We start from the raw sequence: 21,014 nt of genomic DNA, 5'->3' as shown, positions 1-21,014 counted from the left end.
CTTTTCATGCATCTTCATCTGGTATCTTTGACGTTCAAGGCACGTAATAAATGCTTGAAAGGAGAACGCTAAAGAGCTGCTGGACAATTCAATTATTTTTTAATTCAACATCACTACAGTGGAAATCTGAATTAGCCGTGACTGTGAATCAAGTGATGTGCCCACGTGGTCTGCCACTCAGCATCCAACGGTTTGACCCTGGGTTGACCTCCTGTTCTGCTCCAGTAGGCGGCACATTAACTGTGGTATTATTCCATTAATGTTGAAATTGAGTTTTGTCCACATCTTGTTGGCTTCGACCTGAGTGGCAGATACTGCTGACAAATGGCTTTTCTACCCCTCCAACCACCGGCAGATCAGCCAATCACACAAGCCCGAGCCACAACGCTGGCCCCCTTCAATATGTTATTTGTGAGCACAATATTTGGGTGGGTTCAAACATATGGGAGGGCATATTTCCATCTGGGACAAGGAGGTGGAGCAAATCAGTACATGCACATTTTACTGTAACTGATTAACTGATGATGCAGATCAATCCAGAAGCAAAAACACCCGTCAGCTTTCAGATCTGTGTTTTTGGATCCAACCAAGAACTCAAGGAAAAGAATATTGAAAGCACAACCACTGCAAATTTTAACCTGGACCTTTGATTCCCATCATTTTCTATCAATGAATTCTGATCAAAATCTTGTCAGCTTGTTCAGCAGAAATCCACTGGAACCTTACTTTTCTGGATTTCTAGTGCAGTCCAAAACACACCATCTGACACTCAGCAAAAAATTAGAGATGGGAATATTTGGGAATCTCACGATTTGATTTAATTCCAATCCCGATTGTTTGGTGTCCGATTCAATTCAGAATCGATTCTCCATTGAATGAATAGAAAATGGGCACTACTGTGTGCCAAACCATTCACTGGTGTCTTTAGTCCACTGAAATACAAAATGAAACATAACTGGCAGATAACATAAATGGTCCGCAGCCTTTTTATTTTAAAAAGTTAACTGCATTTGGATGAATTCATTTGAAAACATCTTACAGTCTCCTGTCTGTATGAGAATAACAAAATGAGGGGGAGGCAGAGTGCTCTGCTGTGTTGCTATTAACGTTGTGTCTCCAGAAGTGGAGAGCAGCCTCTCTGCTGTACCGTTAGCTCCGGGGAAAGACATCGCTGTCCAACACACTGAGCAGTCACAGGGTTTTTGAGGTGAAACAGACTGAGCACCGAGTTATTTTCTTCACTCCAGAGTTGGTTTAAGTTGTTTAATGCTGCAGTGTGCGTCGGTCAGCTGGTCTTGTTTGTTACCGCTGGAGTTTGCTGCTCTGCTCCGTTAACGTTAACATCTCTGAGTGACAGCGTAGAGAGTTCAAAATATACTTCACGTTCGTCTCGCAAAGGTAATTATTTAGTCATTGAAACAAAAAACGCTTGCAATCGCTGTCTTTTTTGAAGATGAACTGCAAGATAACTCTAGTATGTGTGAACTGTAGACTGTCCGGGTGCTGAGCTGCCCTTGCAGTTGAGTTCCGCCTTTTTCATTCTAACTAACATTTAGAAAATAGATTTTTGACATTTGCGAATCGATGCAGAATTGTCCACGTCCGCTTGTGATGAATCTAAGAATCGATTTTTTCCCCTACCCTACAAAAAAAAAAAATCAACCCAAAAGCAGCCTAACCATGTCTTTTTCAGCATATTGACACTAATTCTGAAATAACTCATATCAATGCTTTGTTATCAGTTAACTGTTGACCTGACAATGGTAATTATTATCTTTTTTGCACAGTTTTACGCTTTACTTTAAGTGTTAAGCTTTACTTTAAGTCCAGCAAAGAAGAAAGGTTCTAAGGGATATTCATCTTGACAAAAAAGATTTAAACATTTATTTACTGGTTCTCTAATAGTGGAACAGTAATGAAAGCAATAATGTCTTGGCAACAGACTGGCCTTTAACAGGGAATGACTCATAAAAGTGATGAAAACTGTGGGAGGAAGGCCTGTTTTTTTCTTCAGTTTTCAACTTTTTAACTAACAAGTCTCATTACAGAGCAAGCAATTGATAAATAAAGTGATTTCCTGGTGCAACTGGGGTTTTATTTTAATTCTAAATGTTTCACTATGTTGAACAGCTTGTTGTAAGCAGCTTTACAATGACACAACTGATGACATTTGTGGGGTGAACTCATTAGTATGATAAAAAAGATAAGAAAACAAACCAAAAAAAGACCTAAGTTGTGTCCTTCTAATACAATATCTCTACTTTTGCTTCTGAGGGGTGGGGGCCAGAACAGCAGATAGAGACTGGATACAGAGAGTGAGTGTGTGTGTGTCAGGGTTTTTTGTGTGTATGATGAGGAGGAAGTGTACATGAGTAGAAGAAGAGCAGAACAGAACCATATAGGAAGAATGCTGCGGCCAGCTGAATAGTAATTCACTGAGATAAGAACCTTATTATTCAAATAAAGACAACCTTTCATTGGAGAGAGGAGAGGAGAGCAAGCAGAGACAAACAAGGGGAAACAGCCCTGATTTATAACTCTGACTTTTAAATCGTCACCATCTCTGTCATGGGCCTGAGCTGATAATGATGACAGCGATGAAGCTGATATAACCGACTCATCCTCCGCGTGGCGATAAAGGGATACATTCCCTCTGTTTATCGACGGCGGATTGGTCTCGAACCCTAAGTCAGACACGCGTATTGTCTGCTGCTGACTGTTGTGGTCCAGTCGATGTCCTTAGCAGTGGACCAGGTCGTTTTTAAAACCCTCACACAGCGTACACCGGCCTCGTAATTTAGAGCCCAATTTCATGGGACACTGCTTCACTTGAAGGAAAAAGGATATGAGATAGAGAGAGAGAGATGCCTGAAAGCAGAGTCACACCTTACTTTTATCAGCAGTGATGCTCCAGGATTACTGTCTTCCATGTCCTCCCAGCAGCATGTGTACCACACCCCCCTAATTTATACATCTGCAATGTTAATTACCAAAAAACAGAAACACAGATCCACTTCTGCGCAATTAGACCGGGATGAGAGGAGGACTGGAGGTGGAGCAACCTGATTAGATCTTACAAGAAAACTTCAATCGCTACATGAAAAATCAACGACGATAACCAATGTTGTACCCATCTTCTGTAATTCTGCGCCATGCGTCATCAAAACCGGACGATGTAGCGATTGCAGCTTGTAACAGTGTTAAATTTTAGACGATCTGTTTGATGTTTCAGCTACACCTATGGTATGGTATAACAAGGAAGTTGCTGCAATGTTGGACGTTTAATTATACAAGGGAATCCGTTAGTCTAATCAGTGGTGACATTTTCATCATGAGAACACAGTGCTCAAATGTAGTATCCCTCACAGCTTCATCAAACTCAGATCATTAGTGTCTAAGGAATGATTTTAAAACTTTTAATTAAAGAAAAACCGTAACTGCCCATTTTAAAAAACGCTGTTGGGCAGTGTAAAAGGGTGTCATCCTTTCACGTTTAATCTCTGTCCAACCAGTGAAGTTTGTGGTTTATCCAAGTTTATTTTATTGGAAATCCTTCCAATGTGGCTCAGTCTGTATAACGTGTTAGATGTTAAAATGCAGCGAGAGCATCTATCACCACACGGCTTTCCTGCACTATAGGCAACAACATATAATGAAACACGTTGTGCATGAGTTTGAATGTCTGATCGGCCTGATGGACAATACAGTCTTCCTTCCTAAGACAGGGTCAGTGAAGGCTGTGTGGGGTTGTTGGCCTATAAGGAAGGTCAATCATTTAAAGAAGAAAGCATGATCTGTAGGGCTGCATATTGTCAGTCGAATTGCTACTGTTTAGCCACATCATTGTACACAGAGAAATGCAGGGTGACAGCATGACAGGCTGTAAACTTTTATGGATTTCTGTCTCTAAATGACCTAAATATCATTTGTCAGCAGGGAGAAACTGTTGACATCAGACCCCTGTGATTATTACAAGTAACCCATACATTTAGGCTCAAAACAGAGATAGCAACATGTTTAGCCTAGCTTAGCATAAAGGGTGCAGGCACGGGTGGATAACTTATCTTTGTTAAAGTGAAAAAAAACGCCTTCTAGCAATTTAATTTATTTAATACATGTTAAATAAAAAGTGAACCGCTAATACAAAACAGTCAGCTTGGGTTTGTTCAGAGTTACAAAACCACGGAAAGGCAGCAACGTCACAACGAGTACAGCACTTCTGAGATGCTGTGCAAACTAACCGCTTGCTAACCCACAATATTTGATATTTGTACACAAGTCAAATACATACACACAAGAACCACCTTCGGTTTTGTTGGAAGTCAAAGCTACACTAGTTGTTTCCTCCTACCTCCAGTTTATTTTCTAAGTTAGGCTAAAAAGGTTGAGTGAGTACACTGTATTGACCGCGCAGGGATGAAAATGATATCGATCTCCACATCTTTTAGCAAAAAGGAGACTTTTAAAAATGTCAAACTATTCCATGAACTATTAGTGCCTCCGTTTCATTGTTTTGTTTTATTGTGGTGTTCTTGTTTACAGTATCACAAATGGATCTTGATGTGTCAGCTGCCACCGACACAATGATCAATACCAGTGAATCAAAGTCGAGTGATTCATCTGGTTGAAACGTTTTGTTAGTTGTTGAAAATAGTCGAACAGGTAAAACTGCATCGAGAAAAAAGAAAGACTACAATTACCTCACTTTCTCTTTTATCTCATTTCAATTTATCTTTATTCACTTGTGTAAAAAAAACAGATTAAATCTTAAAACTGCACTAAATTACTAACTTTTTTGATACCGTCTCCCACCAATCGATCCGTCTGTCGACCGGCTCAGTAACACAGACAGGCCGAGGTGTTAGTGTGAGGAAACAGCTCCGTTTACTGTCAGACAGCCTGGCCGATGCTCTGCAGTATCGTCACTATGCATTTCCATAAAAGAGACTAATGAAAACCTAATGAGAATGGGCTGGAGCAGCTTATACACATTAACAAAATTAGCATATAAAACACATTCCCCTGAGTGGGCTACCACACACGTGCACTCACGTACACCTCTACATACGCATCAGTACACACACACAAAAGAAAAATAGCAAATTTGTCAAGGATTTTCACTTTTTCATTGAGTTGTCAGTGCCCTTAAATTTACACAAAATGCTATTAAGCATGAGTGTTCTATAAAAACTCTACAGCGAGAACTTATATAATTACTCTTGCAATGTTTTTCTGTTTTTAGTTGCTGCAGGCACAGTGGAAAAAAGACTTGGTGCACTACAATGCACAGATTTTTGTGTCCATCAACCCTTGGGAGACTGAGTTGTTGTCAATTATAGGTACCAAGAGGCATTTTTTGGTACAAAATCTGCATCAGCAGTTTACACTTTCCTCCGCCCTCCAGTACCTCCTCTCTCCTTCTGCATTCAACACACGTCTTCCTCAATTACTGCAGATCATCATCACTTCCAGTCCCAGGAGGGCCACAGCAAAATAAAGGAGATGGTGTGCATGCATGAATGTGTGTGTTTCTGGATGTGTGTGTGTGGGGGGGGGGTACTTCCATGCTTCACTGAATTCTGAAGGCAGCACCTCTACATCAACAAGCCTCTTCTATACTAGTCTACGGTCATATGATACCAAATTAGCATAAACATATCACACACATCCCTGTAATAGATTTTAGTGTGTAAAGGCTTGCCGGGTGTACATTGTGCAGGTTCCAATATCAGCCTAATTTCCATTTAAAGCCACGCAGATGAGATATAGAGGAGAAAGACAGTATAAGAACAGAGTAATTTGCTGTATAGCTATGAGGTTATTAAAAGCAGTGGCTCATCTGAAAGCAATAAGGACATCATGTGATTTAGAGGATGTTACAGTGGCGAATAAACACATTTCAATAAAGTATGCAAATGAATGTCAGACATGAAGGATATTAAGAAAAATAGCCGTTTTTCCACTTTGGTGTTTTTACTATGAAGCATGAGATTTGAACGTGTGATTTAAGGGCTGTACATGTATCTATTATTTTTACTGTTTGTCCAAGTGCATGCTGCAATTTCTTCCACCAAATGTTGCCAGGGTGGAAAAGCCTTAAAAGGTGTTTTCTGACTAAATGCAAAGTGAATTTTCACCCCATGTTATTTCCATGATTTTGACCTCTGGACCTTTTTTTGCATTCCGTCTTAAATCGCACTAAAAAGCCAATGAATAGACTGTACAGATGTTAGCTGTAAGGTAGCTAGCAACATATGCACCATCATGTGTGTGGAGTATATCTGTGTGTGTGTGTGTTGGTGTTCAGATCAGCCTGATCTCTGACCAGGAACTTCAGTTTTTTTCCGTTATTTTCAATCTGTATCCTTTTTCTTATTATCTGTCTATGTCCATGAATTGAATTGTCATAAAGCATCTGACTGAGAACAAACTTGAAAGATTTTCACCCTGATTTCCGCCATCCAGAAAATTGGGTTGATCTGCTTCCACTCATGTCTTTAAAATGACTTTGTATGCAATCACTTTGCATCTAAAATCAGCTTTGCCTTCAGTCTCACACCTTTGAATGGCATTTAGATCATCATGGGTCATGAAAACTCTCCATAGACAATCATACTATTTTTTAGGTTAGTATTTTCTATTCAGTACAGTCTTTACAAAGACAAAAGTCTGTTAGATTTTCCAAGTTCTTGGTAGCTGTAATGAGCTGTGGATGTCATGGTTAGATAATCTGATATTTAATACAGGCATACATCATTCCCCAAGGTATAAAGTTACTGTTTGGATTTTGGGAAAGGCACCTTTACTTGAAAGCTAATTTGGTTTTAAGGTCAAAGTGTAAGTCAGCAGCGTAATAATATAACAATGTTTGCCTTTGTGTGCCTTTGCCTTTGTGAAATAAAAAGTTATCGCTGTGAATTCACACATACACCATAAAAATCCTAATATACTTGTATTCCGCAGTGTAGTTGTCCAAGCATTCACAGGCTGTTATTAAATTCATCATTTTGAGGGAACAAGGAGGCCATTTCTCTCCACAAAAACAACGTCAACTGAGCGATGCAGGATTATGGCTTTGGGTTTATGAGGATGTCTGTTTGAGGGATATATCAGGTTGTCAGTTTCATGTTCTGCATGTTGAAACATTTTTCCCTTTCTTTTGGTCGCTTTGACTGGATGGGAGCAACGCAACATTGCATTTTGGATATATACGGTATATATCATTGTGGTGAACTGCATTGTGGGTCTTTACAGTCCTGCTCGTAGTGAATGGCTGCCTGTATGGCTGTAGGTCTATGCTTCACTAAGCGCTGACACATTTATAAGAATATAAGCCCATGTGATCTGAGAGACAGATGATTGAAATACTGAAAACCAGTTTAAAACAAACCTGCCTCTTTTAAATTATCCAAATATCCACTGTCTCTTTTAAAATATTATAAATTAAAATCACTGAACACCGAGAATAATGAGCCTCGTCAGGTGAAAGATATTAAAAACACAATCAGGGTGTAAATTGGATTTTAGCAATACTGTGTGTTTAGTTTAGTTACAAAGCAAGGATTGCATAGTTAAACTACTTCTCCCCCATTTACTTAAAATGCATAATCAGCATCCTTTTTGCATTTATTTCCTTATTTTACAGCATGTCTGCCCTGTTTCACCTAACCTGACGATTTTCTGAGCTTTACTTAAGGTCAAACAGTGGACAGTATGTTTTTGCAGTAGGAAACACAATAAGCTTTGGGTTTGTGGGGACAAAAAATCTGAGTGAAAATATGTTTAAACTTATCTTTATACTGCACATATCATATGAACTGCGTTAGCAAAAACCACATCACCAAAAACCAGCTGAATAACAAACAGTATGGGTAGATGCATCAGTTTTGTTACACAAGCAGCTGGCTAAAAACCACTTCCTGAAGTGTTTGAAGGTCCTGGGGAAGTAAATACAGCCAATAAATCCTCATTAGAACATAGACACACCTGTGGCGCTGTCATTGTGTGTGTGTGTGTGTGTGTGTGTACACATGCATTGATTTTGTTGCATTTGAGTATATCTGTGTGTGTGTGTGTGTGTGTCTGTGTGACTGACAGTCAGTCTGACTGAAGGACAGGATGACTGATGACTACCGGTCTCTTTTTAGGCAGGTGAGGCTCTCAGCACTGATAATGAGGCTAAAGAGGAAGGGCTGCCATTAATTTGACTTCATACCTTTACCACACACAATCCTTCGGACTTTGTGTGTTTGTACGTGTGTATATATGTGTGCCAGTGATACTTGTTTTGCAGTCAAACTGTGTCCACCTCGAGGTAAAATATCAGAAATGTAGGCACAAGGAAATCCTCTTCAGCAAGTTGGACAGAGCTCTTTGACACTTTACTTGTTCAGGGTTCCTTTCACATTTTAATGAAACAGACCGAACGATTGCTGAAGAACAATTTGATATTCTGGAAGAGTTTCTTCAAGGTAAAATACTGCATACCTCACTAAGCCTCACTATTCAGGGTCACTGGCCCTCATCGCTGTACACAAACTGTTATCAAGGAGACAATATAAGATGCAGGTTCAGCATCCTTAGTAAAAGACTACATATTTTTTCTAGGAAAACTCATCACAGTATTCAATATCATTAGCTCACATGCAGTGTACCCCATTAGTCATTTTGTAAATCGAGATTTGTAAAGGCATTTCACACTTTAACTAAATCCCTGTCTCTAGACCCAGGTTTGTTTCTTCAATTGTTTGGCAATGGGCGTCATTACTGCAGATTCTAACAAAAGCATCCTTCCAAATACACTGTGTCTCACGACATAAACAATGTAAACAGTCACCCTTTAGTATTATAGGAGGTTCGGGCCAACGATTTGCTCCAGATTCTCGATATCAAGTGTCTTCACAGAATACCTGGCAATGTAAGCAGTTTATATTCTTACATTTCCAGGTAAGTTTAATATTTATGTTACAAGAAAAGTCTACAATGAACGGGTAAGGACGGGAATTTTGAAATGGTGATTGTGAAGAGACAACGAGCTGGTGTAAATTGCAAGTTTGACTGACAATAGAAAAGTTAGGGAGAACTTATGCCAGGCGAGCAATAGAGAAACAATGTACTGTCATGTCCATATTTGTATGTCATCACCTGCGACTCATCTTGGAGGTACAAACTTTATTTAGTCTTTGGGAACTCAGCTCTCCTCCTCCCCGTCAGCCCGCTAGTCTCTTATCTGCTCTGGACTGTTTGTTTTTCAGCGTGCTGAGAGAGAGAGGACCGATCAATGTTGTGACTTATGAAATGACAGTGGTGCTGCTAAAGGCAGTCTCTCAAACACTACCAAGGCAGACAGACACTCATCTGCCCCCTTCTCCTCTACCAACGATACACCACATTCATCACTCGTCTCTGTCTATTAGCCCTGTAACCATCGTCTGACTGCCCGGTCCAACGACTCTGACAGCTGGACTTCAATTACAGAATTCTTTGTTTTTCTTCCATAACAGCCTTAATTGTTAGGTGAGAAACGTATTGCTCCAAGATAAAATTTGCAAGGTTATCTCTACAAAGCTACAACATTCTGACAGTTAAAGTAATATTCTTTTTAAAACCTAAGGTCTTTTTATCATAAGTTCTGACATCTGTTGTTTATGATACCATTTCTATTGGTTATGATGACATTTCACATACAAATAAATAAATGGTGGTCATTAAGTGAACTCAATTATAGAGCAGCAATAAAAATCTGAGTAATATAGGTGTCAAAACTTGTAATAGAAAGTACATAACAATATCAAACATGTACTACAATGTGAGAGTACAAAACAACATATGTAATGATTGCTGATAAGGTCTGATGAAAATGCAATATAAATAAAAGCATGCTCTGACATTTTGGTAAATTTGCTTATTTGTGGTATTACTTAGGGTTCAATGAGAAGATCAATTTAGTTAGTTATGTTTTATCTGCTCAGTAAGTGTAACTGAGATCAAAACTGTGTTTTCAAAAGAGATCTGAGAACAGACAACATATATATATCTATGCATCTAGCACAGAGGTAAGCAGCTGTGATATGATACATGGTAAGTAAAAAAGTGATATGCCTTCCAACAACTTGAAGACCAACTGTTCTATACACTGTATCTTGTAAGCAACACACCAAGATTAAATTCATACTGCTTTTCTCATTGAGCTGTCAGTAAAAAACAAATTTTCCAAAATGTTGAGTATTCCCTTAATACTAGATAAAGAATTTAACATCATTTATACACTGTTAAACTGGCAATAATTGATTTTTTGTTCATCACCTTTTAAGTTGATATGGCGAACTTGTTAGCAAACAGTTATTTATACATCCAGCAATTACAGAGAAACATGATCATTCATTTGGAGTCATATATTCACCCTCTCTTAGCTCTGGTTTTGGTCTCCACCAATTCGTGAGGAAAATATTTAGCCCCTTTTACACAGCTTGTTCAAGGCAGGAATGCTGTGCCTTCATTCCACCTTGCTGTTCTGTAAAAGGTACGGACAGGGAGTGGGGGGGCAGAGTTGCTCCACCAGTAAGCCGACTACGGAGGTAGTCACAGAGCCGGATTGACGTCTGTGTAAAAGGGACAGCCGGCATGGTAACGGAATGACAACATGCCAAGTAAAGGCACACATGGGGGCGACATTATGCCGGCTTTGTTTGGTTCTGTGCAAAAAAAAGCTAAGGCAGCTTAATGTTGAATCTTCTTTATGGCTATATTTTGGGATCTCTGTATAAAAGAAGTCTTAAGGCTCTTAACTGCTAAATGTCCCACTATGTTCACCAGCTAGTGACGACAAGTGTCTGTTTACTGTTTGGTGCTGAGCAGGTCGTGTACAGTGGGTTTTTAGAGCTTGTTCTCTGAAAACAGCTGCCTGCTGCAACAGAAAATGTCACTTTGGGAGTGGCGTGACTGAACCAAAAACAGTAAAGTTGCAGCTGGACAACTAAACAATGAGTTGAAACTCTATAAAGCTCTGTAAAGCTGAGGGGAGCTGCAGAGTCGCTGATAACTCTCTGTAGGTTTATTGCTACTAGCGATGCCTCTGACTTTACACGTTGTCGTTTCATATATTGTTACTACAACTTCTTTTCGCTTTAAACAAATTGTGTTGAGATGTTTTGTTTGTCTTGTGCACACGTACAAGGACGCCATACACATTCCTGATAATTGTTTCATGCTATTCCACTATTGACAGTCGGTGACGGTGACATGCAAAAAAGTGTTGCCAAGTGTCTACAAAGACAGTGAAGAAGAAGACCGCAAGCTAGCAATAATGGATCCCCTTGATTGATGTGACTATAATTACAAATAACTGGCTAATTAATTATGTACATCCCATATGTAAACACTTGTAGTTGTAGAAACGAGCTGTCATTCATTTTTGAAATTATGTACTGCATTAGTTTACCGTCCTTTTTCCTTTCAGTGAATGCCTTCCACCTGATAGAGACTACTTTCCAGGCCACAGAACAATATTTTCAATCATCAGACACATGATGATAGATTAATGTAGTACTTTCTTTGCTTTGAGAAGCGATGCTTTGCTTTGCCGCAGTAAGCCCAAGACTCTTTCTCTCTTGAACCACAGAGCAAGGATTTGTGGGCCTATTAATCCTAAAATTTTCAGATTAATTACACTGTTCGCCCACCAAACTGCTACTTCTTTCTTGAGAAACTGGAGTGTATCTATGTGGAAGGCACACTGTTTTAAGTTCTGGCCTTACAAGTGAGATTTTCTGGTGAGATATTCCAACAAACCAGAGGATGGAATACAAAGGCTCCTCTGAACAGAAGAAATGCTGGATGCTAATCTATTCTTAGTTGCAGAATTCCCTCCTGTGCATCCCTGCAACTGCTTTGACCCAATTTTGCCATTCTCTGTTGGAGGACCAGCAAGCCGGGTCAGGCCAAGGTATTAAACCCTGACTTAAGTTACAAAGATATTTTTGTGATTGATTATTTTTCTGATTTTGATGGATGTTTGGGCATAATGCAGGAACAAACTCTGCAAACCAAGAGGTTAAGACTTCAGTTTAGGTTGATTTGGTGACTCCTGCGGTTACTGATGGTAACAGTGGGTGCTATTTAAAGTTGCAATACACAACATTCAGCCACTAGATGTCGCACTATAGCACAAACATCTCAGACCAACCATTTACTCAATAATGTAGGAAAAAAAAAAAAAAGAAAGCCGACAGCTCACAAAACTCAGATCAAACTGTCAAACTAGGTAGTGTTGATCTAATATGAATCAAGATTCTGTTAGTCCATTTCTCCCCTCAAATGTTTTCAGAAACATATTTTAGTTTACTGTTTACCTGTAATTTGAGAAAGTTTGTGACGCAGCCGCCATCTTGGAAACAGACGTGGAGGACACAGAGAAACTCACATGCGCTAACATGCACGCTCACATGCACTAACTGGTGCAGCTACCAAAACAAAGAATAGAGAAGCTCAGGTAACAACACACACAGAGGGAGTGTGACTTCATTCACTACTCAAGTCACCATTACTCCACTGTATCTTTACATAGCAAACGGTTGTTTGCTGACATCCAGTGAGGCTCAGTGTCATTTACATTTACAGGACAAAGAATTACGGGGGCACCAAACGCTCCTTGAGCAGGTATTTCGTCAGGAATGCAACAGAAGAGCAACTACATATCTGTTCACAGTGCAGCCAACAAACACATTATGTTTTAATAAAGAAGTCAGTCGATAATTGGCCTTTTTCCGTCATGCCAGAGTAACCATGATCTGATTTCATGCTGCATTCAGACGTGAGTAGTTTTCTACACAATAGCAGGGCACAGTAAAGGAGTTAGCTACCTTGATGAGGAGTAGTTAGGCAGTTTGAATCTTGAGCAGGAATTCCACCACTGACAATGAAAACTACTAAATAGAGGGGAGATAATTACAGAATGTAAATCAATTGAATGGCTGTAGCCTAAATAAATAGTATCAACAACAGGGTTTGATTTCATGGAAATCTTAGGAATTGATAAAAAAAAGTGCCTCACAAATTTGGATTCCTCAAAACAAATAAATACCTGTTCAAATTCTAATAAATTAGATTTAGACTTGTGTGAGGGTACGACTTGTACATCTTATCACTGCAACTGAACTCAAGGTGAGAAGACATATTTTAGAGGGAAAAAAGCTTCAACTTTTACACAGTGTTGTGAAAGCTGTTTTATCTGTTTGGCATATGAAATTATGATTCTCCATGTTTTTTAAGGAATTTCAAGAATAGTTTTATGGGTAAAATTATGACAGTTGAAAACTCACAATGGATTTGGTCAGAAACAAATGTTTCTCTCAACATCAACATGAGAGGTTTGACACATTTGAAATCAAATTATGGATTCTTAATAGAGAGTTATTTGAGAGTCAATGGGTAAAAGGATCTATCTTGCATCCCCACAGGGAAGTACTATTCTTACACTACTGTAAGTGTATGCTGAGAAAATTAACATTTTATAAAATATTTGGAGGATTTACTTTTAAAAGTAATAAATTATGTTGACAATTCACTAAGATAAAATATAAGACTTTGAAAACAGAATCAGTTCTTTATATAACATACATCATGAAGCAATCTAAAGCAAAAAATAAAAAAAAATGTGAGAGCGATGACATCTCCAGAGTCTCTCTGAGGTAATAGGTTCCTACCTGGCTACAAGACAAAGCCATTAAAGTTTAAAACAGTCTAAATCCATTTACACTGGCAAGAAAGTCTACTCCTGTGACAACTGTCATTTTTCCATTTAATACAGGCAGATTGGAGGGTAGCCTTTGAAGTCCTGGCCACTGAGAAATGTCTGCCATTTCTGCAGTGATGAGAAGTGACTGGAGAATTCTTAGATTTATTAGCGCTCTGTGAGCCAGTGTCATCAGAGATTACGTCCTATCCTTCACCGTTCCACCGGCACATCACCCACCGAATTTCAATTTCCCTGGTGAGGGGATGGGAAGGCTCTGTCTGGCGACCCCTGCTCGTGACCCTGGGGTTTCACGATGGATGGGGGAGGTGGAGGGGGGACAGATACGGGATGCTCATGAATTAGGGATGACTTCAGCGGTGCGTTCAACTTTGGCCGTCCCGCCTGTATCACCACAGAGAATCTCCCTGATAAATGGGCATCAAGGGGTAGGAAGACTGCTCCTCCTGGTTAGATATTCAGAGGAGCTCATGGTCGAGTTTAGCCCCGTTTAGGCCATGTTTAAAACATGCATCACTGCTACTGACAGCAATGATGCATGCTTATTGGCCAGTAAAAAAACAAACAAGGTTAACTTGAGCAACTACTGTAAATTTTGGATATTCTAAGAGTTCTGCTGTTGGATGAAAATAAGCTTCTCAGACATTTTAACCAGTGGTGGAAAAAGTACTCAAATCCTTTTAAGTAAAACTACTAATATAGCAATGTAAAAATACTCCATTACAACTTAAAAGCCTCCATGAAAAATCCTACTTAAGTACTGTTACTGCTGTTCAGCAGATGTTACAGTCTTGCTTCAACAACTCACAGACATCTGAAAAGTGACCCAGACTACATACTGCTTTTTGTAAGACGTCAAAAGCCAAAAAAGGTTGAAAACCACTGGTTTCATCTTTAACAATGTGTTTAAAAGCTTGTTATATTCAGAGTTGTGCTTAAGTACAGTACTTGAGTAAATGTACTTAGTTACTTTCCACCTCTGATTTTAACACAACACGTACGAAAACTCAGAAAATTGGCCTTAGACTAGGCATAAAAATTCCAGCACGTTGGGGCTTAGTTTGACCTCCAACAAAGGAACGTGTTAAAAACTTCCAATAGCACCTCTCAAAGCACAACAGACCAAACACAGCTTGATGTGTGAACTGAAGATCTTCAAGTGAATTAATTGCACGATGTACATGAAGTCAATGGTGCAGGAACACATGTTTCATTACACAATGTGTAATGAAACTGAATTGAAAACTGACTTGTTTAAAATTGTCATTGGGTCATGGCACAGGCAGTACTGGTAAAATATTTTTTGTTAAGTCAAGGGGAATTATCTACCAGCCTAAGCCTATAGCCTATACCAGCTACTAAAAGACCACAATACAAACTGAATGTGGTTTTGCAGCGCCTATTTCTGACAATACATGAATGACTGCATTTCATTTAGGTGTTCACTGGTATGGCAAACAGGAACACCTGAAAATGGAACCATCATTTGTAATTTCAGTTACACCTGTGCTATTCTTGCTATAACAAGAAAGAATGTCTTCTGTGAGAAATGTCTGTTGCAAGTGTATCAATGTATGCATTGTACTAGGTACTGAGTATGTATTGTAATCTCAAAGCTCTAGCCATTGGTCTGTAATAACCTCCTGCCTTCCACTATGTACACCTTAAAATCACACACCTTACCTAAAAGTTGGTCATAACAACTGACTCACCATCACCATTGAGGAGACTCGGGAAACTCCAACAAAACGGCAAATATCAAGGGAAAGAGCCTTGATTGAAAAATACCAACATTTTCCTTTGATACTTTCACAATGTCATACCAGAAACCCATGAGGTGATTAACGACAGGGAAGTGGTTTGAGTCTGACCCGGGCTGTCCACACCAATCGTGCAAGAAATGTGCTTAATCAAGCAATCATTGAAGGTCTCGAGAGCAAAACGCAACACATGGAGCTGGTTGAACCCGCATGTGCATGTATAGATGATACAAAATTCACCTTATATATTGCCTAGAAATTGATTGACTGATGTGCAAGTCGATGATTTCCTCTTAACTGAACTGATTTTGGTTGAGAGATGGACTCTTATGAATTGGTACTTCTGAACTGATTCACATCCTCAGCTATCAATATAGGCTTTATCTTAATGAAAGAGATATGTTATAACCTGCATCACATGTTTACCAGTTATACAAGGGTAGAAGACTTTGACACTCCTGCATTCCAATACTCAGACTGCTACCGTATGTACAGTGTGGGTAAGTAATTGTGTACTGACCATCCATTCTGAAATGATGATGTCCACCTTTTCCACAGGGAGGTTGATGTCTTCTATGCGGCCTTTGATCAAAGTGATCTTTTCCTCCAGCTGGTTGGACCTGCAGGAAACATAAAGGAATCAGAGGACTTACAAACTTGACTGCCATCCAACAAACTAAAGGTTCAAGAGTGGGCTTTGAAGTTTCACTGTGGTGAGCAGTAACTACTAAAATAAGTAGATACCGAAACCCAATTACAGTCAAGAAATGTTGTCTGATGTAAGGAGAATTTATTGATTTTAGGTAGTGTACAGTGGGATTATCAGATGTTTTTGTCAGAAAACAGCTGCCTTCTGCTGCAGCTTTAAAATGGAGTTGATGACAGAGATGAGCTGAAAGGTGTTAAAATGTTGGGTGATAATTCTCTGTGGTTTCATCACTGTGAGTGACCCCTCTCACATTACACATAGCCATTTGAACTATCGTTAATATGAAAATACTGATTAATGCAGCTTTAAGCTTCACTGAAGCTAGAGTAGCCAGTCAACTGACAAGAGCATTGTAGTTATAGTCACATTAACTACAAACTTTACAAGATGGATGGCAGCAATCACTTTTCTTACATTATGAGCAATTTTTCAAACTTGTCAAGACCAGATTGCCACATTCTTTTCATATGTTTCCAGTCTTTCCCTATCCATGTGAAACCGCAACCGTGGGCCCACAGAGGTGTCAGGCTCAGGTAGGAACTGTAAGATCAGTGCTGCTGTTTAAATGATCCTTCCTTTCAGACCGGCCAGTCTGGGTATCAATCTCTGTGAATATTCCATTATCATGACAGCTAATGTTACCGAGGACAGAACAATTACTCACAGCGGCCCAGAGTGCATTTCTGTAGCAGCGATCCTTATCTTGAACCGTCTCTCCCCTCTCTCCTGCTCTGCGCTCGCTGCTATCACCTCCTCCCAGAATCCAACACCCCCCACCCCTCCACCCCCCCACACACACACACCCCTCACCCACAAGCCCCTACCTCCTCCACCTTTCACAAGAGGGAAACACTGTAATCTCATTATTGGGGTAATTTAGAGGACAATGTCAGGACTCAAGGGAGAGAGAGTCAGTATCTGTGCAGCTTTGTGTGTGTGTGTGTGTGTTTGTGTGTGTGTGTGAGTGTAAGAGAGCGAGTCAGGAGGAGAGAGGTTGTACATTTCATCATGGTAAACCAGTCTTTGCATGGTGGATTGATGGTGCATTTTTTTTAACCTCTTTTTTTTGCAGGAACGTGCAGGATAACATTCACACAGTTTAACACATTCACACCTGGAAGCTGCCCAGTACAACAACAGTCTGACCAACAGTCAGACTGCCTTGCTCAAGGGCAACCTCAGTGGCGTAATGAGGGAGGGGCAAGCACTGCTTTTTCACTTTCCCCACCCAGTTTTATCCTGCCAGTCCGGGATTGAACCGACGACCTCCCAGTCACAAGCTCGCTTCTCTGACAGTCTTAGTCGGACAAATGATTTTCTCACAATAATTGTTCTCATCATTTGGATTTCAGTGCTCTTATTACAGATGATATAGACACAAATTTCCAATGTCATTAAGATCGTTAAATAACTAATATATCAGACAACATATATGGTATAGTTTCTTGTTGTCTTTTTTTCAGTATCATCAGGACATGGTTGAATATTGTCCATTGTTAGAATGAAAAAAATAATTGTCAGTGTTTTTAAATGACTTATGAAATAATAATTAATTATTTAATAACATTTCATATGAAATGTTTCAATTTAATCATGTTTGTCTGGATAACAAATTACACAAAATTCAACACAAACATTTAAAAACAGCATTTGCCGGAGTGTCCCGAATTACATGAGTCAAACAAATATCCACAAGCTGATAATCTGTCTATCTTTAGTTCATCTCACTATTAAAAGTTCAATTTCACTCATCAATGTAAAATATTTACATAGTATCTTTTTTTTCCACTTTGCTGTCACAATCTAAAGCATTCTATCGGATAATCCATCAATTCCAGCCATTTAAAAAAAAAGTATTTAGACAGTATCCATTAAGGAAGTGACTGTGAAGGAAGGAAGTCACATCCAGCTTTTCATTTAAACTTCGGCGACGGAGTGGAGACAGGAGATGGATGCTCCTGCCTAACCAACAGGAGCCACTTTAATTACAATCCTGATATTAACATCGAGAGGAAGTGACGAACACACACACACAGGCCAGCTGCACACACACAGAAATAAGACCTATAAAATCACAACCCAAGCAAACGGTGGATTTAAAAGACACCCAAAGGGCCGAGTCTGTGTGTGCTTCTGTATGTATGTGTGTGTACATATGTGAGAGTGAGTGTGTGTGAGTGTGTGTGAGTGTGTGGGGGGGGTTACAACATCTTTCTTTAGCTGAATCTTCACCGCTGGCAAACCTGCGACGCAGCCTGCATGCCAACTCACACTCCAACAGCGAGTCAGTGGGCTGTAAAATTAAAACGTCCTTTTTCCTTCAGCAAACCCCATTGTTTTGCTTATACGACACTATCTTACATAACGGTAATAATAACAGTCATAATGGCCCCTAACTCAAAAAATGCATTTTAGAGGCAGGGGTGTGATGGAGGAAGTGGTTGCAGGTAGATGTGGAGACAGCTGAGGCTCTGGTGGAGGTAAATGGACCCCACTGTGGAGAACCATGTGCTGGAAACTGGAAACAAACAGCACCTGAAATTGGACTGAGGACCGTATTAAAAGGTACCGACGGGGGGTCATCTACATGTTTGCGTGTGTGTGAGTGTGACTGCGGGTCTCGGACTGTAGTTACTGCAGGGGGAGAGGAGGCGAGGGGTGAATCGCTCAGACCGCAGGTGTAAATTATGTGCATTATGGCCACGCGACTGACAGCAGCTCTATTGAAGTCAACCAGCTGCAATAAATAAAAAGGTGGCTGGAGGTCACACAGACCCCTACTCCCATAATCCTCTGCTGCATACACTGGGAAGAAATTCTATCTGCATCGCGGGGAGACTCATGAAGGACCACTATGTCCTGTAAGGTGAGGGTCACATGACCGACAGGGGTTGCCGAGCTATCGCTACCGAGCTAATCTGCTAGCAAAAGCCAACTGAAAGACAAGTACTGATGAGTTTTAAAAGAAGAAGAAAAAAAGAATTCCATTAACTTCCAATGTATTGGGACAAAGGCATAAAGACAGATTTATATACATACCTGAGAAACAGGTTTCAAAGACTGTAGTGTGTGTCTCACCTGACTATGTCCATGGCCTGATAGATGATCTCCGATTGGTCGACTGCTATAACCTTCTTGGCTCCAGCTCTGGCGGCGAACATGGACAGTATGCCGGTGCCACAGCCCACATCTAGCACCACCTGCAGGATGGAGGAGAGTGGGGGTGAGGGTAGAGGTGGGACAGGCACAGTCAGAATTGACCCAGGGCTCAACAAAATTCGATAATGAAAATTAAGAAGATGACAGAGCTGCAGAGTTGAAAAGGTCCCAACATTTAGGAGTCCCCCTTTTTTGAACGCAGCTCCCTGTGTGCATTCACTCGCATGGGCCACTGCGCATGGTTTGTGAAAGCCTGACTGACTGGGCAGTTATTTCTAGTGCACGCAGGTTGAGAAAATTGAACAAATTACATCCGAAACAACTCAGCACACAGCCTGAAGTAGGGAAAATTGTTATCTCCACACAGCCAGAAAGAGAAAATACTGACAGACACAAATGACTGCATCACCAAAAAACCTAAAAAAGAAAGAAAGAGCCTTCTTGAAGGATTGCTACCAGTATTCAGCAACAAGTGCTGCCTACATGAAGAGAGATCCAAGTATGCTGCTCAAAATTGCTAGAATGCAACACGGCAAGAAATGACCACTAGAAAAAAAAAAGGTGATTTCTTATCCAAAGTGGTATACTTACTGTAAAAACAAATTTAGACAACTGTTGGCTCCAGACATTGTTGTCTGAACAGGGTATTGTTTTTATAGTTTATCAGATAAAAACATGAAAATATGCTGCTTGTTTTATCACAAGCAGCATATAAACTGCATTTTTCTTGCATTTCCTTTTGGATATTTTAGTTTTTGTTTTCTAACCGTATGCTGCATTCATGCCCTGCCTGGAAATTCTTATTTGTGGGATTCTAAAGTCAGTCAATAAATGGCATTACATTCACATTTTAATTTGTTGGACAATCAAGACAAGCATATAAATGATGAACAAGTGCAAACTGTCATGGAGGCTGATTTGACACATTGATTTTTTTTAAGGATTGTAGGAACTTCATTATACCACTTAAAGGCATTTGTTTCCATCTCTGTATTAACATCTGGAGGTCAACAATCAAACTTAATGGTCTTATATTCAAGATGCTGAGTTTTGCTCCAAGACTTTGCTACTACAAACAGCTTCTAAATCATCAGGTTCACCAAGTAACTTTTTAATTCTAGCCATTGTTGTTAACTTCTCAATTAGCTCTATTTTAGGTTTCCATAGGTTACAATTAAGTTGTTCACCCCCACTGCTGTTAAATCACTGAGACCAGCTGCAATGACTATACATCCATCTATATATAACACTGTGTTTATTTGTGTCTCTATCTAAGGCACCTTCAACTTCCCAGTAAGCATCCCGCTGCCTTTATGGGTTCACAGAGGGTCACCAGCACACTGCTGACACAACACAACACACAACACCTCGGCCCTCTCTCAATCTTTCTGTACCGCTACCCACCCAAAAAAAAATCTTAGCAATACTGAAATAAGAATATCCTATTTCGTTTTCTATTTCCCGCTTCCTGTAGAAGGTGACACCTCCCTCTCTGCTGACTGCTTCGCTCTGACAGGGATAATGTACGTTCCCATCAACACAACCTGCCTCCCTCCTCTACAGACTCATCCCAGCACTAACCAGCAGCCGCCCATATAATGGATGGTCATGATACAGGCCACTGCTTCCTGCA

The 21,014-nt window shown here is 40.0% G+C and overlaps 1 protein-coding gene across 1 annotated transcript in view; it reads right to left on the bottom strand.

Annotated features, from left to right (window-relative positions):
• prmt3 (protein arginine methyltransferase 3) overlaps positions 1 to 21,014 on the bottom strand; it is a 61,134-nt gene that overhangs the window by 33,453 nt on the left and 6,667 nt on the right. The window contains exons 9-10 of the mRNA XM_067571543.1: positions 19,301 to 19,422; positions 16,034 to 16,133 (exon numbers count right to left, since the gene is read on the bottom strand). Of these exons, the coding sequence (XP_067427644.1) occupies positions 16,034 to 16,133; positions 19,301 to 19,422 (222 nt within the window). The remainder of the gene's footprint in view (positions 1 to 16,033; positions 16,134 to 19,300; positions 19,423 to 21,014) is intronic.

Source organism: Thunnus thynnus, chromosome 1, assembly GCF_963924715.1.
Source record: "Thunnus thynnus chromosome 1, fThuThy2.1, whole genome shotgun sequence".
NCBI lineage: Eukaryota > Metazoa > Chordata > Actinopteri > Scombriformes > Scombridae > Thunnus > Thunnus thynnus.
Note: the sequence above shows the minus strand (reverse complement) of the source record. Positions and strands in the feature narration are given on the sequence as shown.